At 39.3% G+C, this 26,316-nt stretch overlaps 1 protein-coding gene across 1 annotated transcript in view; it reads right to left on the bottom strand.

Annotated features, from left to right (window-relative positions):
* Positions 1-26,316, bottom strand: part of KHDRBS3 (KH RNA binding domain containing, signal transduction associated 3) — a 154,464-nt gene that overhangs the window by 28,759 nt on the left and 99,389 nt on the right. The window contains exon 7 of the mRNA XM_053713211.1: positions 26,189-26,271. Coding sequence (XP_053569186.1) covers positions 26,189-26,271 — 83 coding nt within the window. The remainder of the gene's footprint in view (positions 1-26,188; positions 26,272-26,316) is intronic.

Below are 26,316 nucleotides of genomic sequence, written 5' to 3'. Positions count from 1 at the left end.
GAAAGGGCTGACCTACAGCATAGCAATGCATCAGAGACCATTGGGGTGGACAAATAGTTAAATCTTAACGGAAAAAAATGGCTTTAGAAAAAAATGAGCCCTCTTGCTAGAAAAAAAAAAAAAAAAAGACTGTCTGGCTACTAAGATTATGGTCTGTCCCCCTCTCCCTCAATTTATTTTTATTAGGATTGCAATATTATCTGTAGTGTGTTGACTTTACTAAACATTAGTTAATATCTAATTTAATTAGGATCTCTCTTTCCTGACCACTTTTGCTGGCAAAGTTGCAATTTGATCTGAGATTAAATGAACTAATAACATTATGGCTGGTTCTTCATTATTTTTATCATGGTTATCTTGACATTCCCTGGGCTGGATGTACAGAGCCGCCTCATGTTAATTACAATTTGCAGTATAGAGATGTGATTGTACATTTCCGATGTTATTACAGGTCTTGTCACATTGATTACACTACATTTAGTTTTAGGAGACATCATCTGAACAACTGACAACAGTAGTTATTGCAAAGTAAGGTACATTTTAAAAATGCAGAGCTAATAGCAGCCAAAATATGTAGAAGCATGCGAGTGATGCGCACACTAATTTGTATGATCTAATTGTAAACTCACTTAAAGGGACGTGCAAGTCCAAATCAAACTTTCAAGATTCAATTCTATTACAAAAAGTATTTATCTATATTGGTATTCTTTGTTAAAAAGAAGAAAAAAACCTCAGCAATAGCAAACATATGTACATATCCTCAGCAACAGCAATTCACTAAAAGGAGCTAGCTGGTGATTGGTGGCTACACATATTTGTCAGTTGGTATTGGTTCAGGCAAGTTCAGCTAGCTCCAAGTAGTTAATTATTGACTTTAACTATGTGTTTAATCCCTTTACTCGGGATACATGCTAATGGGAGGCCCAAGGTGGGAGAGTGCTAACGACAGCTCTGAGCCGTCGCAGTTTCCCCACTCTGGTGCTAATGACGGCTCAGAGCTGTCACTAGCACTCTCCCACCTTAAGGGAGATCTGGGGGCTCCCACCCGCTCCTATACCGGCCATCGGGCCTGCATAAAGTTATGCACGGTGACGTCACCTTTATTTAAAATTCATAATGTTAAAGGGCCACTGTAAGTAAATATTTTCTATGCCTGTTACTAACTAACTACCCCAAATATGCTTTTTATCAATAGCATTTCATTAACATATCTCTACCGTATATCAGAAATCTTGTCTGCAAATTTAATTGTTTTCCAAACCCACTCCGTGGGTATCCTTTGCTCTGTACCAATCCGTTTACAATACCTAGGTTTCAAAATGGCGCTTTAAACACAAAGTTATTGGTTTAAGTATTTTGAACACTCAGTGCTGAAAATAGTGGGCAGGATAATGTGACATCATCGGCGAATAAAAGATATAACTTTTAGAACGTTATGACACTTCGTTTTGGAGAAAATATAGGTCAGTAGGTTTTAATTAATGTTTATTAACTTTAATATGTTAGTTGTTTAGCTTAAAAATTATAACAGAAAGTAATCCTTTAAGTATAGGAGCAGGGGGCATGCTGCTTAGAAGTCTGTATCTCAGGCATCTAAGCAGCAACAGACCACCCACTGTTGGAAAGGTAATTGCCTAACCTTTCCAACAGTGTAAGTCTTCGGGATCTGAAAAAAAATTACACATTTTATATAAAAAAAAAAAAAAAAAACTTAAAACAGCTTAGCACCCAGGTGGGAAAGTGCTTAGCACTCAAAGGGTTAAAGACTCTGATTATTATTGCCTTCTTATGTTGCAAAAATAAAGAGAAACCTGAGTATGTATGTGTTTATATATATATATATATATATATATATATACACACACACACATATACACACACAGTATATATATATATATATATATATATACATACACACACACATACAGTGTATGTATATATATATATATATATATATATATATATACACATATATATACAGGGAGTGCAGAATTATTAGGCAAATTAGTATTTTGACCACATCATCCTCTTTATGCATGTTGTCTTACTCCAAGCTGTATAGGCTCGAAAGCCTACTACCAATTAAGCATATTAGGTGATGTGCATCTCTGTAATGAGAAGGGGTGTGGTCTAATGACATCAACACCCTATATCAGGTGTGCATAATTATTAGGCAACTTCCTTTCCTTTGGCAAAATGGGTCAAAAGAAGGACTTGACAGGCTCAGAAAAGTCAAAAATAGTGAGATATCTTGCAGAGGGATCCAGCACTCTTAAAATTGCAAAGCTTCTGAAGCGTGATCATTGAACAATCAAGCGTTTCATTCAAAATAGTCAACAGGGTCGCTAGAAGCGTGTGGAAAAACCAAGGTGCAAAATAACTGCCCATGAACTGAGAAAAGTCAAGCGTGCAGCTGCCAAGATGCCACTTGCCACCAGTTTGGCCATATTTCAGAGCTGCAACATCACTGGAGTGCCCAAAAGCACAAGGTGTGCAACACTCAGAGACATGGCCAAGGTAAGAAAGGCTGAAAGACGACCACCACTGAACAAGACACACAAGCTGAAACGTCAAGACTGGGCCAAGAAATATCTCAAGACTGATTTTTCTAAGGTTTTATGGAGTCTTGATGGGCCAGATGGATGGGCCCGTGGCTGGATTGGTAAAGGGCAGAGAGCTCCAGTCCGACTCAGACGCCAGCAAGGTGGAGGTGGAGTACTGGTTTGGGCTGGTATCATCAAAGATGAGCTTGTGGGGCCTTTTCGGGTTGAGGATGGAGTCAAGCTCAACTCCCAGTCCTACTGCCAGTTTCTGGAAGACACCTTCTTCAAGCAGTGGTACAGGAAGAAGTCTGCATCCTTCAAGAAAAACATGATTTTCATGCAGGACAATGCTCCATCACACGCGTCCAAGTACTCCACAGCGTGGCTGGCAAGAAAGTGTATAAAAGAAGAAAATCTAATGACATGGCCTCCTTGTTCACCTGATCTGAACCCCATTGAGAACCTGTGGTCCATCATCAAATGTGAGATTTACAAGGAGGGAAAACAGAACACCTCTCTGAACAGTGTCTGGGAGGCTGTGGTTGCTGCTGCACGCAATGTTGATGGTGAACAGATCAAAACACTGACAGAATCCATGGATGGCAGGCTTTTGAGTGTCCTTGCAAAGAAAGGTGGCTATATTGGTCACTGATTTGTTTTTGTTTTGTTTTTGAATGTCAGAAATATATATTTGTGAATGTTGAGATGTTATATTGGTTTCACTAGTAAAAATAAATAATTGAAATGGGTATATATTTGTTTTTTGTTAAGTTTGCCTAATAATTATGCACAGTAATAGTCACCTGCACACACAGATATCCCCTAAAATAGCTATAACTAAAAACAAACTAAAAACTACTTCCAAAACTATTCAGCTTTGATATTAATGAGTTTTTTGGGTTCATTGAGAACATGGTTGTTGTTCAATAATAAAATTAATCCTCAAAAATAGAACTTGCCTAATAATTCTGCACTCCCTGTACACACACACACATATACACACACAGTATATATATATATATATATATATATATATATATATATATATATATATATATATATATATATATATATATATATATATATATATATATATACACACACATATACACACACAATATATATATATATATATATATATATATATACACACACACACACACACACGTGTGTATGTATATATACATAGATCAATGGAAATTGTTGCATAGGGAATTAGCACATCTAAGCAAGTTTCCCCACTTGCTTTCACCCAGTAAAACACCATATACATTGTTACTGATGCACAAGAGGATTCTGGGTAAGATATGCAAATTAGATATCCAACATCTCAGATTTTTTGCTTCATACTGTGTTAACACACAGCGATTCCCTAATAGGGAAAATGCAGCATTTACAGAAATCACCACTAGACAGCCTGTTTCGTTCTTGTTAGAACTCTTCAGTAGTAGATAGATTTCCGATTGCTGCTTAGGTAAAGCTCATTTCAGGGTTACATCAAAATTCATTAAAATTACGGTGGAGATGAAAGTCTGAGATTTGCATATCTTAACCAGAAACCTCTTGTGCATTGGTAGCAGTGTATATGGAGTTTTACTGGGTGAAAGCAAGCGGGGATACTTGACTATATGCACTAATTTCCTATGCAACAATTTTCATTGATTTACTTTTGAGACATGGAAGATTTTAACCCCTTAAGGACAAGGCCATTTTTCAATTTCTTTCCCTTAAGGACCAGGGCTAATTTAATATTTCTGCAGTGTTTGTGTTTAGCCTTAATTTTCCTCTTACTCATTTATTGTACCCACACATATTATATAACGTTTTTCTCGCCACTAAATGGACTTTCTAAAGATTCCATTATTTTCGTCATATCTTATAATGTACTATAAAAAAATTACAAAATATGAGGAAAAAATGGGAAAAAAACACACTTTTTCTAACTTTGACCCCCAAAATCTGTTACACATCTACAACCACCAAAAACACCCATGCTAAATAGTTTCTAAATTTTGTCCTGAGTTTAGAAATACCCAATGTTTACATGTTCTTTGCTTTTTTAGCAAGTTATAGGACAATAAATACAAGTTGCACTTTGCTATTTCCAAACCTTTTTTTTTTCCAAATTAGCTATAGTTACTTTGGAATACCGATATCTGTCAGGAATCTCTGAATATCCCTTGACATGCATATATTTTTGTTTAGTAGACAACCCTAAGTATTGATCTAGGCCCATTTTGGTATATTTCATGCCACCATTTCACCGCCAAATGCGATCAAATAAAACTAATCGTTCACTTTGTTTTTTTAGGTTTCTCACTGAAATTATTTACAAACAGCTTGTGCAATTATGGCACAAATGGTTGTAAATGCTTATCTGGGATCCCCTTTGTTCAGAAATAACAGACAATTATGGCTGTGGCATTACTTTTTGGCAATTAGAAGGCCCCTAAATGCCGCTGCGCACCACACTTGTATTAGGCCCAGCAGTAAAGGGGTTAATTAGGTAGCTTGTAGGGAGCTTGCAGGGTTAATTTTAGCTTTAGGGTAGTGTAGTAGACAACCCAAAGTATTGATCTAGGCCCATTTTGATATATTTCATGCCACCATTTCACCGCCAAATTCAATCAAATAAAAAAAAATTGTTCACTTTTTCACTAACTTTGGGTTTCTTACTGAAATTATTTACAAACAGCTTGTGCAATTATGGCACAGGTGGTTGTAAATGCTTCTCTGGGATCCCCTTTGTTCAGAAATACCATACATATATGACTTTGGCATTGCTTTTTGGTAATTAGAAGGCCGCTAAATGCCTCTGCGCACCACACTTGTATTATGCCCAGCAGTGACGGGGTTAATTAGGTAGCTTGTAGGGAGCTTGAAGGGTTAATTTTAGCTTTAGTGTAAAGATCAGCTTCCCACCTGACATCCCACCCCCTGATCCCTCCCAAAGATCTCTCTTCCCTCCCCCACCCCACATATGTCCACACCATCTTAATTACTGGCAGAAAGTCTGCCAGTACTAAAATAAAAGGCTTTTTTTAAAAATAATATCTGGTCAGCTGTGATGGACCCCCCCTTAGCCCGCAGCCTCCCTGATACCCCCAAACAGCTCTCTAACCCTCCCCCGCTACCTATTTGCTGCCATCTTTGGTACTGGCAGCTGTCTGCCAGTACCCAGTTTGCCTCCCAAAATAAGTTTTTTTTTTTTAATATAATATAAAAAATTTTTGCAGTGTAGCTGCCTCCCCTCAATACCCCCCTCCCTCTCTCCCTCCCAGATCTGTTTTAGCATTATTTCCCCCCCCTCCCTCCCATTCAAGTACATTGGTGGCAGTGGTTGCTGTGCGCGCTCTGAAGCCCCCCCCCCCCCCCCCCGCTCAGGATTGCTTCCAGCCGCTTTAAACCCCTAACGACGTACAGGGTATGTCGCTGGTCTTTAAAGACCAGTTTGTGTGTGACGTAACCTGTACGACTTGAGTCGTTAAGGGGTTAATCTCAGACTTTTATCTCCACCATAATTTTAATTATTTTTTATATATATATATATATATATATATATATATATATATATATATGTGTGTGTGTGTTTTTATATATAAATACAAGTGTGTATGTGTAGATGTGAGTGTATGTATATATAGATACATATGTGTGTGTATATAATAATGCGTATATGTGTGTGTATATCTTTGTGTGTTTGTGTGTAGTTAGATAGAGATCACCAAGGTTAATGCATAAACACAAAATGTGTACTCATTAAGAAAATGAAGAATCAAGTGCCAACCCCATTTTGTTCTTTTAAACTTGAACCATAACCCACACTCTCTTAACAGGATGCTTTCCATGACGTGAGCTGAGCAGCATCTGTAAGGGCTGTGAATGGTCGCTCCTAAGCACCTCTGTAGTCGTTTCAGTGCTATTAAGCAGATGGCAATGCTAAATCTAAATGATGTAGTGCATCTCCTAGGAGAGATCTGTTTCCATATAGAAGCTACTTTTCAAGTCTTCTGCTATAAATCTTGCATATTGTGGAAAAGAAATGGTAACTAACTTAAATATTTATTATTTTGCATATGTCCAATATTGTCTACCTAAACCCAGTGTATATCATATAAATCTATCAAGCTCTGCAGTCCATATCTGTCCTGCTAACAAGATGACTTACTATATCAATAGTTCTATTTTACAACAGTGTTTCTCAGCTTATGCTAAAATTTGCAGGCAATTGGCAATGAATTATTCAAGATCCGCATTCACATTCAAATAAGCACTCTACTGAATCAGCCATTTGCTGGAAGGGAATATTTATCCGTAAGAGACAAAACTATAGTTTAGCATATAGCACACAGTATGATGGGCACAATACATAACAATTATATGTAAGAAGTGAAAGCCCAAACTAAATATGATAAGAGATTATAAAAGTCTATTAAAGGGACAGGAAACCCACATTTTCTTTCATGATTCAGATAGAAGATACATGTGGAAATAACTTTCCAATTTATTTGTATTATCAATGTTGCTTCAAGTGGTATGCTTTGTTGAAGGAGCAGCAATGCACTAGTGGGAGCTAGATGAGCACAATTGTTAAGCCAATGACAAGTGGCATATATGTACGGCCACCAATCGGCAGCTTGCTCACAGCTCCTGAGCCTACCTATGATATTAAGAAAACTAAGAAAATTAGAGAATAAAGGTAGAAAACTCTTTACCCAAACTCGGGAAAGGTTTTGATTTGTTTGGAATTTGGAATATTTGCATGTATAAAAAATGGGACAGTTTGGAGAGGGGATGGAACCAAGTGTAAACAACAATATCTTATGTCATTTAGGCAATATTTATATGTCATAACACTGCTTATACATGTAAGCTAAATGTAGTCTTATATATTGTTTTATACTAGTGTAAACATAGTACAGTACTGTAATCAGAAAGGTAATATTTGTTGTTTTAAATAAATATTATTTTCACTTTAGAACACAAAAAACAAACCAAAGACAGAGACAGAGAAAATTGTGACTTACAGGTGGCCAAAAAAAAGTAATTTTTGAGATTTTTTTTCAAACAAAACAAAAAATATTAATTAAACAGTTTGGATTTCAGAATACGTTTGGATTTTGGAATTCTGGATTTGGGGATTAAAAAATTGAATGCTCTATCTAAATCATGAAAGATAAATATTGGGTTTCCTGAAAGTCAGAATTAAATGCTCATTGTTTAGAAAGATTATGCAATTAGACACTTTTCAGTTTACAACTTTTTCTAAATGTACTTTTGCGATCTTGCTTGTGATTGGTGGCTACACACATACACAGCTTGTCATTGGATACCAGATGTGTTAAGCTAGGTCCCAGCCTGGAGCTGACTTATTTGTGTGATTAACCCATAGTTAAACACATGGGGCTAGATTAAAATTGGCACACTTGTAATCTAGCCCTATGCAGTATTGTGACCGCGCTAACTAGAGTGCATATTATGTTGAAAGTAAACAGTTGTGCTTGAGAAGAGCTAGCTTGAGCCTGTGGTTATTCATTCTGTGCTTGAGCCTGTAGTTATGTATTCTGTTCTTGAGCCTGTGGTTATGTATTCTGTGCTTGAGCCTTTGGTTATGTATTCTGTGCTTGAGCCTGTGTTTATGTATTCTGTGCTTGAGCCTGTGGTTATGTATTCTGTGCTTGAGCCTTTGGTTATGTATTCTGTGCTTGAGCCTTTGGTTATGTATTCTGTGTTTGAGCCTGTGGTTATGTATTCTGTGCTTGCGCCTGTGGTTATGTATTCTGTGCTTGCGCCTGTGGTTATGTATTCTGTGCTTGCGCCTGTGGTTATGTATTCTGTGTTTGAGCCTGTGGTTATGTATTCTGTGCTTGCGCCTTTGGTTATGTATTCTGTGTTTGAGCCTGTGGTTATGTATTCTGTGCTTGAGCCTTTGGTTATGTATTCTGTGTTTGAGCCTGTGGTTATGTATTCTGTGTTTGAGCCTGTGGTTATGTATTCTGTGATTTAGCCTGTGGTTATGTATTCTGTGTTTGAGCCTGTGGTTATGTATTCTGTGCTTGAGCCTGTGGTTATGTATTCTGTGCTTGCGCCTTTGGTTATGTAATCTGTGCTTGCGCCTTTGGTTATGTATTCTGTGTTTGAGCCTGTGGTTATGTATTCTGTGATTTAGCCTGTGGTTATGTATTCTGTGCTTGCCCCTTTGGTTATGTAATCTGTGCTTGCGCCTTTGGTTATGTATTCTGTGTTTGAGCCTGTGGTTATGTATTCTGTGCTTGAGCCTGTGGTTATTTATTCTGTGCTTGAGCCTGTAGTCATGTAGCACTCATCCACCTTGAGGGCAATTTGGGGGCTCCCACTGACTCCCACCCCGGCAATCTGACCTGTATAGTGACAGGCATCACCGGGGCTTCACGTTTGGCCCAGTGACGTCACGCGCAATGACATGATGACGTCACCGCTCAACTGCGTTTCATATCCCTTTAATAATTGTATTTTGTCATACTATGTAAGTCTGGGAATATTAAGAATGTGGTAAAATTAGAACACCTGCAAGAGTTATAGCTATAGATATTGTTTTTTTGCATACATAGCTACCACTGAGTGGCTGTCGCCAATTTATATTTATTACTTAATTTTAAATTATTTTTCCATCAACCTCGTGAGAAATATTTATGCAAAAACTATAGGCAGAATAAATTCATCTATATCAAAATGTACACAAGAACAGTTGACACAACTGTGGAAATACTACATGGTTAGACATTTTGGCCTAGATTTAGAGTTCGGCGGTAAAAGGGCTGTTAACGCTCCGCGGGTTTTTTTCTGGCCGCACCATAAATTTAACTCTGGTATCGAGAGTTCAAACAAATGCTGCGTTAGGCTCCAAAAAAGGAGCGTAGAGCATTTTTACCGCAAATGCAACTCTCGATACCAGAGTTGCTTACGGACGCGGCCGGCATCAAAAACGTGCTCGTGCACGATTCTCCCATAGGAAACAATGGGGCTGTTTGAGCTGAAAAAAAACCTAACACCTGCAAAAAAGCAGCGTTCAGCTCCTAACGCAGCCCCATTGTTTCCTATGGGGAAACACCTCCTAAGTCTGCACCTAACACCCTAACATGTACCCCGAGTCTAAACACCCCTAACCTTACACTTATTAACTCCTAATCTGCCGCCCCCGCTATCGCTGACCCCTGCATTACACTTTTAACCCCTAATCTGCCGCTCCGTAAACCGCCGCCACCTACGTTATCCCTATGTACCCCTAATCTGCTGCCCTAACATCGCCGACCCCTATGTTATATTTATTAACCCCTAATCTGCCCCCCACAACGTCGCCGACACCTGCCTACACTTATTAACCCCTAATCTGCCGAGCGGACCTGAGCGCTACTATAATAAAGTTATTAACCCCTAATCCGCCTCACTAACCCTATCATAAATAGTATTAACCCCTAATCTGCCCTCCCTAACATCGCCGACACCTACCTTCAATTATTAACCCCTAATCTGCCGACCGGAGCTCACCGCTATTCTAATAAATGTATTAACCCCTAAAGCTAAGTCTAACCCTAACACTAACACCCCCCTAAGTTAAATATAATTTTTATCTAACGAAATAAATTAACTCTTATTAAATAAATGATTCCTATTTAAAGCTAAATACTTACCTGTAAAATAAATCCTAATATAGCTACAATATAAATTATAATTATATTATAGCTATTTTAGGATTAATATTTATTTTACAGGCAACTTTGTAATTATTTTAACCAGGTACAATAGCTATTAAATAGTTAAGAACTATTTAATAGTTACCTAGTTAAAATAATAACAAATTTACCTGTAAAATAAATCCTAACCTAAGATATAATTAAACCTAACACTACCCTATCAATAAAATAATTAAATAAACTACCTACAATTACCTACAATTAACCTAACACTACACTATCAATAAATTAATTAAACACAATTCCTACAAATAAATAAAATTAAATAAACTATCTAAAGTACAAAAAATAAAAAAGAACTAAGTTACAGAAAATAATAAAATATTTACAAACATAAGAAAAATATTACAACAATTTTAAACTAATTACACCTACTCTAAGCCCCCTAATAAAATAACAAAGCCCCCCAAAATAAAAAATTCCCTACCCTATTCTAAAATACAAATATTACAAGCTCTTTTACCTTACCAGCCCTGAACAGGGCCCTTTGCGGGGCATGCCCCAAGAATTTCAGCTCTTTTGCCTGTAAAAAAAAACATACAATACCCCCCCCCCCCAACATTACAACCCACCACCCACATACCCCTAATCAAACCCAAACCCCCCTTAAATAAACCTAACACTACCCCCCTGATGATCTTCCTACCTTGTCTTCACCATGCCAGGTTCACCGATCCGTCCTGGCTCCAAGATCTTCATCCAACCCAAGCGGGGGCTAGACATCCACTGAAGAAGTCCAGAAGAGGGTCCAAAGTCTTCCTCCTATCCGGCAAGAAGAGGACATCCGGACCGGCAAACATCTTCTCCAAGCGGCATCTTCTATCTTCTTCCATCCGATGACGACCGGCTCCATCTTGAAGACCTCCAGCGCGGATCCATCCTCTTCTTCCGACGACTAGACGACGAATGACGGTTCCTTTAAGGGACGTCATCCAAGATAGCGTCCCTCGAATTCCGATTGGCTGATAGGATTCTATCAGCCAATCGGAATTAAGGTAGGAATTTTCTGATTGGCTGATGGAATCAGCCAATCAGAATATAGTTCAATCCGATTGGCTGATCCAATCAGCCAATCAGATTGAGCTCGCATTCTATTGGCTGATCGGAACTATATTCTGATTGTACTTAACCCCTTAATGACCAGACCATTTTTCAATTGTCTTACCCTTAAGGACAAGGGCTATTTTTACATTTCTGCAGTGTTTGTGTTCAGCTGTAATTTTCCTCTTACTCATTTACTGTACCCACACATATTATATACCGTTTTTCTCGCCATTAAATGGACTTAAGATATAATTATTTTCATCATATCTTATAATTTACTATGACATTTTTTTTATAAACTATGAGGAAAAAAATGGAAAAAACACACTTTTTCTAACTTTGACCCCCAAAATCTGTTACACATCTACAAACACCAAAAAACACCCATGCTAAATAGTTTCTAAATTTTGTCCTGAGTTTAGAAATACCCAATGTTTACATGTTCTTTGCAAGTTGTAGGGCAATAAATACAAGTAGCACTTTGCTATTTCCAAACCAATTTTTTTCAAAATTAGCGCTAGTTACATTGGAACACTGATATCTTTCAGGAATCCCTGAATATCCCTTGACATGTATATATATATATATATATATATATATATATATATATATATATATATTTTTTTTTTTTTAAGACAACGCAAAGTATTGATCTAGGCCCATTTTGTTATATTTTATGCCACCATTTCACCGCCAAATGCGATCAAATAAAAAAAAATCGTTCACTTTATCACAAATTTTGTCAAAAACTTTTGGTTTCTCACTGAAATTATTTACAAACAGCTTGTGCAATTATGGCACAAATGGTTGTAAATGCTTCTCTGGGATCCCCTTTGTTCAGAAATAGCAGACGTATATGGCGTTGGCGTTGCTTTTTGGTAATTAGAAGGCTGCTAAATGCCGCTGCGCACCACACGTATATTATGCCCAGCAGTGAAGGGGTTAATTAGGGAGCTTGTAGGGTTAATTTTAGCTTTAGTTTAGTGTAGTAGACAACCCAAAGTATTGATCTAGGCCCATTTTGGTATATTTTATGCCACCATTTCACCGCCAAAAACGATCAAATAAAAAAAAACAGAATTTATGCTTACCTGATAAATTACTTTCTCCAACGGTGTGTCCAGTCCACGGCGTCATCCTTACTTGTGGGATATTCTCTTCCCCAACAGGAAATGGCAAAGAGTCCCAGCAAAGCTGGTCACATGATCCCTCCTAGGCTCCGCCCACCCCAGTCATTCGACCGACGGACAGGAGGAAATATATATAGGAGAAACCATATGATACCGTGGTGACTGTAGTTAGAGAAAATAATTCATCAGACCTGATTAAAAAACCAGGGCGGGCCGTGGACCGGACACACCTTTGGAGAAAGTAATTTATCAGGTAAGCATAAATTCTTTTTTCTCCAACATTGGTGTGTCCGGTCCACGGCGTCATCCTTACTTGTGGGAACCAATACCAACGCTTTAGGACACGGATGAAGAGAGGGAGCAAATCAGGTCACCTAAACGGAAGGCACCACAGCTTGCAAAACCTTTCTCCCAAAAATAGCCTCCGAAGAAGCAAAAGTATCAAATTTGCAAAATTTGGCAAAAGTGTGCAGTGAAGACCAAGTCGCTGCCTTACATATCTGGTCAACAGAAGCCTCGTTCTTGAAGGCCCATGTGGAAGCCACAGCCCTAGTGGAGTGAGCTGTGATTCTTTCAGGAGGCTGCCGTCCGGCAGTCTCATAAGCCAATCGGATGATGCTTTTAAGCCAAAAGGAAAGAGAGGTAGAAGTCGCCTTTTGACCTCTCCTTTTACCAGAATAAACAACAAACAAGGAAGATGTTTGTCTGAAATCTTTAGTAGCCTCTAAATAGAACTTTAGAGCACGGACAACGTCCAAATTGTGTAACAAACGTTCCTTCTTTGAAACTGGATTCGGACACAAAGAAGGTACAACTATCTCCTGGTTAATATTTTTGTTAGAAACAACTTTAGGAAGAAAACCAGGCTTAGTACGCAAAACCACCTTATCTGCATGGAACACCAGATAAGGAGGAGAACACTGCAGAGCAGATAATTCTGAAACTCTTCTAGCAGAAGAAATTGCAACCAAAAACAAAACTTTCCAAGATAGTAACTTAATATCTATGGAATGTAAGGGTTCAAACGGAACCCCTTGAAGAACTGAAAGAACTAAATTTAGACTCCAGGGAGGAGTCAAAGGTCTGTAAACAGGCTTGATCCTAACCAGAGCCTGAACAAATGCTTGAACATCTGGCACAGCTGCCAGTCTTTTGTGTAGTAAGACAGATAAAGCAGAGATCTGTCCCTTTAGAGAACTTGCAGATAATCCTTTCTCCAAACCTTCTTGAAGAAAGGAGAGAATCTTAGGAATTTTTATCTTATTCCATGGGAATCCTTTGGATTCACACCAACAGATATATTTTTTCCATATTTTATGGTAAATTTTTCTAGTTACAGGTTTTCTGGCCTGAACCAGAGTATCTATCACCGAATCTGAAAACCCACGCTTTGATAGAATCAAGCGTGCAATCTCCAAGCCGTCAGTTGGAGGGAGACCAGATTTGGGTGTTCGAATGGACCTTGAACAAGAAGGTCCTGTCTCAAAGGTAGCTTCAATGGTGGAGCCGATGACATATTCACCAGGTCTGCATACCAAGTCCTGCGTGGCCACGCAGGAGCTATCAAGATCACCGAGGCCCTCTCCTGATTATCCTGGCTACCAGCCTGGGAATGAGAGGAAACGGTGGGAATACGTAAGCTAGGTTGAAAGTCCAAGGAGCTACTAGTGCATCTACTAGAGTCGCCTTGGGATCCCTGGATCTGGACCCGTAGCAAGGAACCTTGAAGTTCTGACGAGACGCCATCAGATCCATGTCTGGAATGCCCCATAATTGAGTTATTTGGGCAAAGATTTCCGGATGGAGTTCCCACTCCCCCGGATAAAATGTCTGACGACTCAGAAAATCCGCTTCCCAATTTTCCACTCCTGGGATGTGGATCGCAGACAAGTGGCAGGAGTGATCCTCCGCCCATTGAATTATTTTGGTCACTTCTTTCATCGCCAGGGAACTCTTTGTTCCCCCTTGATGATTGATATACGCAACAGTCGTCATGTTGTCTGATTGGAACCTTATGAATTTGGCCTTTGCTAGTTGAGGCCAAGCTCTGAGAGCATTGAATATCGCTCTCAGTTCCAGAATGTTTATCGGGAGAAGAGACTCTTCCCGAGACCATAGACCCTGAGCTTTCAGGGATTCCCAGACCGCACCCCAGCCCACTAGACTGGCGTCGGTCGTGACAATGACCCACTCTGGCCTGCGGAAGCTCATTCCCTGGGACAGATGGTCCAGGGTCAGCCACCAACGGAGTGAATCTCTGGTCTTTTGATCTACTTGAATCATTGGAGACAAGTCTGTATAATCCCCATTCCACTGTTTGAGCATGCACAGTTGTAATGGTCTTAGATGAATTCGTGCAAAAGGAACTATGTCCATTGTTGCAACCATCAATCCTATTACTTCCATGCACTGCGCTATGGAAGGACGAGGAACAGAATGAAGCACTTGACAAGAGCTTAGAAGTTTTGATTTTCTGACCTCTGTCAGAAAAATCCTCATTTCTAAGGAATCTATTATTGTTCCCAAGAAGGGAACTCTTGTTGACGGGGACAGAGAACTCTTTTCTTTGTTCACCTTCCATAAGTGAGATGTGAGAAAGGCTAGAACGATGTCCGTATGAGCCTTTGCCTTTGACAGGGACGACGCTTGTATTAGAATGTCGTCCAAGTAAGGTACTACTGCAATGCCCCTTGGTCTTAGAACCGCTAGAAGGGACCCTAGCACCTTTGTGAAAATCCTTGGAGCAGTGGCTAATCCGAATGGAAGAGCCACAAACTGGTAATGTTTGTCCAGAAAAGCGAACCTTAGGAACTTATGATGTTCCTTGTGGATAGGGATATGTAGGTACGCATTCTTTAGATCCACGGTAGTCATAAATTGACTTTCCTGGATGGTGGGTAGAATCGTTCGAATAGTTTCCATTTTGAACGATGGTACCCTGAGAAATTTATTTAGGATCTTCAAATCCAAAATTGGTCTGAACGTTCCCTCTTTTTTGGGAACTACGAACAGATTGGAATAAAATCCCATTCCTTGTTCCTTTATTGGAACTGGGTGTATCACTCCCATCTTTAACAGGTCTTCTACACAATGTAAGAATACCTGTCTCTTTATTTGGTTTGAGGATAAGTGAGACTTGTGGAACCTTCCCCTTGGGGGTAGTTCCTTGAATTTCAGGAGATAACCTTGAGAAACTATTTCTAGCGCCCAAGGATCCTGAACATCTCTTGCCCAAGCCTGAGCAAAGAGAGAGAGTCTGCCCCCCACCAGATCCGGTCCCGGATCGGGGGCTACTCCTTCATGCTGTCTTGTTAGCAGTGGCAGGCTTCTTGGCCTGCTTACCCTTGTTCCAGCCTTGCATTGGTTTCCAGGCTGGTTTGGGTTGTGAGGCATTACCCTCTTGCTTAGAGGATGCAGAATTAGAGGCTGGTCCATTTCTGCGAAAGGGACGAAAATTAGGCTTATTTTTAGCCTTAAAAGACCTATCCTGTGGAAGGGCGTGGCCCTTTCCCCCAGTGATGTCTGAAATAATCTCTTTCAAATCAGGTCCAAATAAAGTTTTACCTTTGAAAGGAATGTTAAGTAATTTTGTTTTGGATGACACATCCGCTGACCAAGACTTTAGCCAAAGCGCTCTGCGCGCCACAATAGCAAACCCTGAATTTTTCGCCGCTAATTTTGCTAATTGCAAAGCGGCATCTAAAATAAAAGAGTTAGCCAATTTAAGTGCGTGAACTCTGTCCATAACCTCCTCATATGGAGTTTCTCTACTGAGCGACTTTTCTAGTTCCTCGAACCAGAACCACGCTGCCGTAGTGACATGAACAATGCATGAAATTGGTTGTAGAAGGTAGCCTTGCTGTACAAAAATCTTTTTAAGCAAACCTTCCAATTTTTTATCCATAGGATCTTTGAAAGCACAACTATCTTCGATAGGAATAGTAGTGCGTTTGTTTAGAGTAGAAACTGCCCCCTCGACCTTGGGGACTGTCTGCCATAAGTCCTCTCTGGGGTCGACCATAGGAAATAATTTCTTAAATATAGGGGGAGGAACAAAAGGTATGCCGGGCTTTTCCCACTCTTTATTTACTATGTCCGCCACCCGCTTGGGTATAGGAAAAGCGTCGGGGGGCACCGGAACCTCTAGGAACCTGTCCATCTTGCATAATTTCTCTGGAATGACCAAATTGTCACAATCATCCAGAGTAGATAACACCTCCTTAAGCAGTGCGCGGAGATGTTCTAATTTAAATTTAAATGTCACAACATCAGGTTCAGCTTGATGAGAAATTTTTCCTGAATCTGAAATTTCTCCCTCAGACAAAACCTCCCTCATGGCCCCTTCAGATTGGTGTGAGGGTATGACAGAACAATTATCATCAGCGTCCTCTTGCTCTTCAGTGTTTAAAACAGAGCAATCGCGCTTTCTCTGATAAGTAGGCATTTTGGATAAAAGATTTGCTATGGAGTTATCCATTACAACCGTTAATTGTTGCATGGTAATAAGTATTGGCGCACTAGATGTACTAGGGGCCTCCTGCGTGGGCAAAACTGGTGTAGACACAGTAGGAGATGATGTAGTATCATGTTTACTCCCCTCATTTGAGGAATCATCTTGGGCAATATCATTATTTGTGGCAGTACTGTCCTTACTTTGTTTGGACGCTATGGCACAATTATCACATAAATTTAAATGGGGAGACACATTTGCTTTCATACATATAGAACATAGCTTATCTGAAGGTACAGACATGTTAAACAGGCTTAAACTTGTCAACAATGCACAAAAAAACGTTTTAAAATAAAACCGTTACTGTCACTTTAAATTTCAAACAGAAAACACTTTATTACTGAATATGTGAAAAAGTATGAAGGAATTGTTCAAAAATCACCAAATTTTCACCACAGTGCCTTAAAAGTATTGCACACCAAATTTCAGAGCTTTAACCCTTAAAATAACGGAACCGGAGCCGTTTTTCAATTTAACCCCTATACAGTCCCAGATACAGTCTTTTCTAAGACCCAACCAAGCCCTGAGGGGAATACGATACCAAATGACGCCTTCTAAAAGCTTTTTCAGAGATTCTTAGATCCTCACACATGCATCTGCATGCCCTGCTCTCAAAAAACAACTGCGCATTAATGGCGCGAAAATGAGGCTCAGTCAAACAGGCCCATTTATCAAAGGGCTTGCGGACCTGATCCGACACTGCGGATCAGGTCCGCAAGACCTCGCTAAATGCGGAGAGCAATACGCTCTCCGCATTTAACATTGCACCAGCAGCTCACAAGAGCTGCTGGTGCAACGCCGCCCCCTGCTGACTCGCGGCCAATCGGCCGCCAGCAGGGAGCTGTCAATCAACCCGATCGTATTCGATCGGGTTGATGTCCGGCGATTCCTGTCCGCCTGTTCAGAGCAGGCGGACAGGGTTATGGAGCAGCGGTCTTTAGACCGCTGCTTCATAACTTGTGTTTCTGGCGAGTCTGAAGACTCGCCAGAAACACGGCCCTTCAAGCTCCTTACGGAGCTTGATAAATGGGCCTGTATGACTAGAAAGGCCCCCTGACTGAAAAAGGTGTCCAATACAGTGCCTGCCGTTTTATAAACGTTCCCCAAGATTATAAATGTCAATTGTTAGCCTAAATTTGAATAATATGCACAAATAAAGCAATCGATTTAGCCCATAAAAATGTCTACCAGTTTTGTAGCCCATAATAAGCCCTTTATTCTGTTTGTTTTTGACTAAGAAAATGGCTTACCGGTCCCCATGAGGGGAAATGACAGCCTTCCAGCATTACACACTCTTGTTAGAAATATGGCTAGTCATACCTTAAGCAGAAAAGTCTGCTAACTGTTTCCCCCAACTGAAGTTACTTCATCTCAACAGTCCTATGTGGAAACAGCAATCGATTTTAGTTACTGTCTGCTAAAATCATCTTCCTTTTCTGTTTCAGAGTAAATAGTACATACCAGCACTATTTTAAAATAACAAACACTTGATAGAAGAATAAAAACTACATTTAAACACCAAAAAACTCTTAACCATCTCCGTGGAGATGTTGCCTGTGCAACGGCAAAGAGAATGACTGGGGTGGGCGGAGCCTAGGAGGGATCATGTGACCAGCTTTGCTGGGACTCTTTGCCATTTCCTGTTGGGGAAGAGAATATCCCACAAGTAAGGATGACGCCGTGGACCGGACACACCAATGTTGGAGAAATTGTTTACTTTTTTATTAATTTTTTTCACAAACTTTAGGTTTCTCACTGAAATTATTTAAAAACAGCTTGTGCAATTATGGCACAAATGGTTGTAAATGCTTCTTTGGGATCCCCTTTGTTCAGAAATAGCAGACATATATGGATTTGGCGTCGCTTTTTGGCAATTAGAAGGCCGCTAAATGCTGCTGCGCACCGCATGTGTATTATGCCCAGCAGTGAAGGGGTTAATTAGGTAGCTTGTAGGGAGCTTGCAGGGTTAATTTTAGGTTTAGTGTAGAGATCAGCCTCCCACCTGAGACATCCCACCCCCTGATCCCTCCAAAACAGCTCTCTTCCCTTCCCCACCCCAGAAAGTCTGCCAGTACTAAAATAAGTTGTTGTTTTTTTTGTTTTGTTTTTTAAATACATTCTGCTGTTTAGGATCCTCCCTTAGCCCCCAACCTCCCTGATCACCCCCCAAACAGCTCTCTTGTCCTCCCCCTTTACCTACAGTGCACCATCTTGGGTACTGGCAGCTGTCTGCCAGTACCCAGTTTACCAATAAAACATTGGCTTTTTTATTTTTTATTTTTCTGTAGTGTAGCTTCCCCCTTTCAAAAACCAACCTCCCACCCCCTCCCAGATCACTTAGATTAAAATGTGTACCCCCTCTCTACCACTTAATTCACAAAGTAATGTCTCATAGTGTAGTGTTCCCACCCGCTCCCGCCCTGTGCACGCGCCCACCCGCCGCCCCCTCTTATTCCTTCCTAGCATCGATGGCCGCAGACCTGCCTCCCACTACTGCTCCCACCCACCAATGATCATGGCCATCGATGTCCGATGCAGAGAGGGCCGCAGAGTGGCTCTCTCTGCATCGGATGCTTGTAAAAGGGTATTGCAGGATGCCTCAATATCGAGGCATCACTGCAATACCCTGAGAGCTGCTGGAATCGATCGCAATTAGACAAATGACGTACCAGGTACGTCCATTGTCACTAACTGACAGTTTTTGCAGGACGTAACTGGTACGTCAGTTGTCATTAAGGGGTTAAAGGTCCAGTCTAGTTAAAATTAAACTTTCATGATTCCAAAAGGGCATTCCATTTTAAACAACCTTCCAATTTACTTTTATCATCAAATTTGCTTTGTTCTCTTGGTATTCTTTGTGGAAAGCTAAACCTAGGTTAGCTCATTTGCTAATTTCTAAGCAGTTGAGCTGCCTCTTATCTCAGTGCATTTAGACAGTTAGACACTGCTAGTTCATGTGTGTCATAAAGAGTTATTTAAGAGTCAGCATCTCAGTGCATTTTGACAGTCTTTGACAGTTAGACACTGCTAGTTCATGTGTGTCATATAAAGTTATTTAAGAGTCAGCACTGATTGGCTAAAATGCATGCCTGTCAAAAGAACTGCGATAAGTGGGGAAGTCTGCAGAGGCTTAGAAACCAGGTAATCACAGAAGTAAAAAGTATGCAAAACTGGGGAATTGGTAATAAAGGGATTGTCTATCTTTTTAAACAATACAAATTCTGGAGTAGTCTGTCCCATTAATGAGTTCCTGGGATTTTGGGAAAAGCATGTAGTATTTAATGACATCCATTCCATCAAAACGGATAAAATACCTTTCTGGATAAGGTACATAGACGACATTCTGTTTATGTGGGAAGGAACTAAGGATGAACTAGAAATTTTCCTTCAGGAATTAAACCAGAATGATCTGAATATTAAATTAACATACACAATGAGTCAAACAGAGATTGACTTCCTGGACCTTAAGATATTCAAAGATCAGGAAGGACATATCCAGACTAATCTATACCGAAAAGAAACAGCTACCAACAGTATACTACACAATACTAGTTCTCATGCACCCGGAACAACGAAATCATTACCTGTTGGCGAATTTTTAAGGATAAAAAGAAATTGTAGCAATACATCCCTTTTCAATGAACAAGCCAAACTACTGGAGAAACGACTGCAAGACAGAGGTTACAGTAAAAGGACCATCAAAAAAGCCAAGAATAGAGCAATCCAAACGAATCGATCAGAACTGCTCTGTAAAAAGATCAAAAGGAAAGATGAACAAACCAGACTGATCCTGACCTATAATCCACAAGTACAATTAATAAACAATATACTGAACAAACACTGGCATATTCTCACTTTAGATCAAGATCTTAAGCCCATTATTGGTGACAAGATACAAATAGGATACAGAAGAACTCAGAACATCAAGGACATGGTTTCTCGCAGCCACTACCAAGTGGGGAGAACACTAACTGCTAGACAGTCGGGATGTTTTCCTTGTGGAACTTGCTCAACATGTAAATATATCTGTAAAAAAGACATGATTCAAGACCGGTTTGGTCATACACACAAACTGAAGAATTACATCAGCTGTACATCTGAAAACATAATATATGTACTATCTTGCAGCTGTCGCAAGTTCTATGTAGGAATGACTAGCCGACAACTCAGAGTCAGATTACAGGAGCATGTAAAAAACATCAAAAATGCCCCGAAAGATTTGGATGACGGAAAAACTATAACTTCAGTGGCGTCTCATTTTTTGACATGTCACCATGCTAATCCGAGAGAGTTGAAATGCCAAGGAGTAGAAAAAATATCTTTAGGCATAAGAGGGGGGAATATTGAACAAGCACTACTAAGAGCAGAGTGCAGGTGGATCTACCTCTTGGACAGTGTCTATCCAAGGGGGTTAAATGAACAAAACAATTATTATTGTTTTCTGTAAAATTACAAAACCTGACCAGAGTTTGGGAACTGGAAAGAATAATAGAATGTACCAATGCATAGTAGTACAACATCAATGCCCATGGGGGTAGATTAATAAATCTATAAAGCAAATTTAAATACCCGTTTTTTTAAAAATTAAAAAATTACAAATAAGACAAGGTAAAAATAAACATAAGGAAATAATACACCTCTCCTGTCCACTGAATAAGTGTGGACTTATATAGTACATGGGTGATCAAATCACACAGACACCTTTTTAATTTTTGGGATCTTCCTTCCCCTTAGGATCTGAGTACCAGTACACTAAACATAGACATATTCCTTTTTATGTAATAAGACATTTTCGACTGTATTTATAGTTTTTATTGTAGGAATTGTAGCACATTATTCACACTCACACCTTGTATATTAACACTCAGGCACAGTCAATTGGGAGTAGCACATCAGCACATCCCATATATGCACAGCCATCCAATCGATTTGGAATACACCACTCACACATTTTTTCTTCTCCCCCTCACGTTATTGCACACGGGGAGTTTAAACATAGCAACATACTCCTATTCACCAAATGCTTTTTATAGTTAGCATCATTTAATACCTAGTAATTGAATCAAGAAGCACAGTTTTCGTCCCACTTTCATTTTTATTTCATTTATATCTTTCACGATGTGCAGTTTTTCCTTTCTTTTCATTCACATCCACGCACTTGTTCACGTATCCAGCAACAATCACTGCCCTAAATTGAAGGTTGTTTGTTCCTCAGCTAAAATTGCACTTTATCCTATCAAGTGGATTCTTCTATAATATTTATGTCTCCTTGTTATTATTATCATTAATTTTTTTCGATGTCTTATGTAATTTTCTCCACTAGTGGAGTCTTGAATTTATGACCCGGTAACCCTACAACTCCTGGAGTTCGGTTCACCCTTCCTCTCTCTCTCCTTTTTTCCCCTGTTCGCATTTAAAAACATAAGCAGGCATACTTATATCCTCTCAGTTATACAATAGTAAACAATGGATACAAGTAACAGAAGCCTATCAGATCATGGCAGGCAAATACACCTCCTCGTTGCATCAATAACATTGCAAGGAAGGTAACCAATCAGAATTGACAATAGAGACCAGCCTCTCGATTGCCAGCCAATAAAAAGCCCTCGGAAAGGCGGGCGCCCCACCTTTGACAAAGCCTTCAGTGGCGAAACATGTCAGGGAAGCTGGAGACTATTCTCCTTTTTTAACTTAACCACTGTGTGAAATGGTAGCAGAATGTTTTATTAGAATTTAACTTAAATGGTATGCCTGTGTGTGAGTGAGACCTAGCTAACCGAGCCGCTTTAGATCTATGTAATCCTATCAATGAAGGTATTCCTTCTTTAATGCAATTACCGAACGGTGTCTAATAACAAACAGGCACCTTAGACACAAGCGGTGAGCCGACTCAGCCGAAACTACATTCGGTCTAATAACAAACAGGCACCTTAGACACAAGCGGTGAGCCGACTCAGCCGAAACTACATTCAGTCTTTAAATATACAGTACTTAACCTTATACGAAGCACTTAGACCAAAAAGCAGTGAGTCGATTTAGCTCAAATTAAATTAAGCATCTAATATATAGAGACCCTGCTAAAAACCTATACCCGGTAACCTGGAATATAATTATGATAATACCGGAGAGTCATTTACAAACGGTGTAACAACTCCACTATATATATAAATATATAAGCAACAAGGACCCTGGAGTTACAAATTTATTTCCAGATTTATATAGTGCACCAAACACACTGATCAGATACGAATCTACTGTTTATCAGAATTGCTCTAATATTGCATATTCAAGTGAACCACATTGAACATAATGTACAAATAGCGGTTTTATACAACCGGCAGTATAAAAACAGGGGTTTCCCCCAGGCTTAATACATTTAGCATAACCTCATACCGCATTTGTAATTTTATAAATAGACCTTCACTGGTACATATGATAACACGGTATCCACCTAAGATCTTCAATACAGAAAAATCAAGCACAAATATAGTGTAACATTAAAAAGTAACCAGGACTCTATAAAATTGAATCACCTATAGAGTATTCTGTAGCAACTCGCAACACCTATTAGAAAACCTCAATTAAGATATCTGTTGCACTCTCACTGAGTGTTAACAGACTTGGATTCACTGGTGGTATTATTAGAAATTAGAACAGCCTACAGAACACCACTATTTGTGTCCTTTCAATAGTAAAGAAGCATAAATATAGTGCCCAGCATTGGGAGTTACACACCTGAGCAATTTCAGTTTATTCTCTATTTTTGAATTTATTACCTATTGCGGTGCATGGTGACTATTGCATGATATCTTAAAGTACAAATATCAATAATTGTGACTCCTATATTAGTATATTCCATTGGAAATTAAAAGTGGGGGTTCTCTATCTAGTAGTCTCACTCACCCCTTTTATTTGTGAGGAATCTACCCACAAGAGGGAGGTAACAACAAGGAAGAAATACAATTCTATAATTTTTGGGAATTATTATATGTGGAATTATCTCCTCCTCCCCTTAAGTAGACACAACTTGGAGAGCATATCGCTTATTTGTCAGATTATTCTCCTCAGGAGTTACATTCTCCCATTTCTACATCAGTTGGAATTTTAATATTCTTTTTTCTTTTTTATTATAAGACTAATAAAAGTTAAGTTTTAAACGTCCTGTCTGGGGCCGAGTACCTAGGCATATCAGGCCAATTCATTAGTGTTTTGCTGTTGAGTGCTACCAGTACACTCTTTCAATTGCAGAAAGCAATTGATTTTTCTAGTATGCCTGTCAAAAGAACTGCGATAAGTGGGGAAGTCTGCAGAGGCTTAGAAACCAGGTAATCACAGAAGTAAAAAGTATGCAAAACTGGGGAATTGGTAATAAAGGGATTGTCTATCTTTTTAAACAATACAAATTCTGGAGTAGTCTGTCCCATTAATGAGCAAATAGAACAAAACACAACAGTAACAAACCCTAAGGATGTGCACACAACAACAACCACAACCACCACTTCTAGCAGATTATTGCATTAATTTAAGTTAAATAAAGTTATCGAGGCCTATTTATCAAAGTGTCAACTATGTTGCATTCGCAGGCGTCAATACGCTCGCCAAATATCGCCAAATATCATGGCCACAGATCTTAATACGATCTCCTTGAATTTTTGATAACTTTGTAAGAGCTTCAAATAGTGTAGAATAGGAAGGTGCATGAACACAATTCCGCTTGAATTCCACAGGTTTTCAACACGCATCGATCTGCGTCAGATTGAGATCGCGGGTTTGTATGTTACGTCACAAATTTCAACATTTGACAATCTTGACGCTTTGATAATTACGGCGGATCAATCTCACAACAATTACGACGCGGAATTCCAGCATATTTTCAGTTGACGCTTTGATAAATAGGCCTCATTGTTGGTAGAATATTAATTTATATATATATTCAATGTTAAAGAAGCTTATCAGTTTGGACTCCACTTAAATCTAATCTGATTCATTTATAGTCCTGGTATCCGTGAACATCATAAAGGAACAGTGAATTAGATTCAGAAAGAACATGCAATTATAAACACCTTTCCAATTTACTTCTATTATCTAATTTGCTTTATTCTTTTGCTATCGTTTGTTGCAAATCATACCTAGGCAGTCTCATTAGCAGCAATGGGAGCTAGCTGCACATATATGCATCTAATGTGTGGCACAGAGTGCTTTATTACTGTATGGCGTATACCTAACTGCACATGATAAATATGTTTTGGCTACTACAGGAACAAGTTACTGTGGTATTATTGCGAAAGCCAAATAAAGAGTCGGCACTTAGCAGATAAATCCACAAGATGAAATGTAAATGTAATCAAACAAGCTAAAAATAATACCCCACTCCCTTATTTTATGCAAAAAGCATGTCCTGGTAAACTAAGGAGCACTGGGAGCTAGCTGGTGATTTGTGGCTGCACATATTAGTCTCTTGTCATTGGCTCACCTGATGTGTTCAACTAGCTCCCCAGTAGTACACTGCTGCTCCTTCAAGAAATTATACCAACCTTAACCCCTTGAGTGCTAACGACGGCTCAGAGCCGTCGCTAGCACTCAACTACCTTTTTGGCAATCTGGGGCTCCCACCCGCTCCTACCCCGGCGATCAGGCCTGCATAGTGACAGGCATCGCCGGATCTTCCCGTTACGTGCGGCGACGTCACGCGCAATGACGTGATGACGTCACCGCGCAACTTTATTTAAAATTGGCAATACAAAGTATAGGGAAAGGGGGCATGCTGCTTAGAAACCTGTATCTCAGGGATATGAGCAGCTACAGACCTTCAAGACCCACCATTGGAAAGGTAATCACCTAACCTTTCCAAGGTTATGGTATGAGTCTTGGGGATCTGGGGGGGGGGGGAGTCAAAACATTTTTTTTGGTTAAAAATAGTAAAAATCAGAAAAATATTAAATCCAGCATAGCACTCAAAGGGTTAATGAAGAACATTTGATTACAGAAGTATTTGGAGAGTTGTTTGTAATGTTATGCTCTAACAGAATCATGAAAACATGGGTTTCATGTCTTTTCAATAAGCAAATTGAATATATTATATAAAACTTTTAATAAAATTGGTCAATACATTAACTCACATTTATAAACGTGTAAAAAATAAATCAATCTAAAATGGACTGTTCAACATATCAAATGTGAAAAACTGGTGCAAAATGAACATTCCTCAAAAAAAGAAATAGTTCTTACCTTTGTCCTTGTGAATTATAGTTATTGTCGTAAGAGTCATAACTTTGTTCATCATAAGCTGTGCCATACCCATCATCATAATCCTGAAAGCAAAGCGAAAAGTTACTGCAAAGTAAGTTTTTTTTTAA

This window comes from Bombina bombina, chromosome 5, assembly GCF_027579735.1.
Source record: "Bombina bombina isolate aBomBom1 chromosome 5, aBomBom1.pri, whole genome shotgun sequence".
Classification (NCBI taxonomy): Eukaryota; Metazoa; Chordata; class Amphibia; order Anura; family Bombinatoridae; genus Bombina; species Bombina bombina.
Note: the sequence above shows the minus strand (reverse complement) of the source record. Positions and strands in the feature narration are given on the sequence as shown.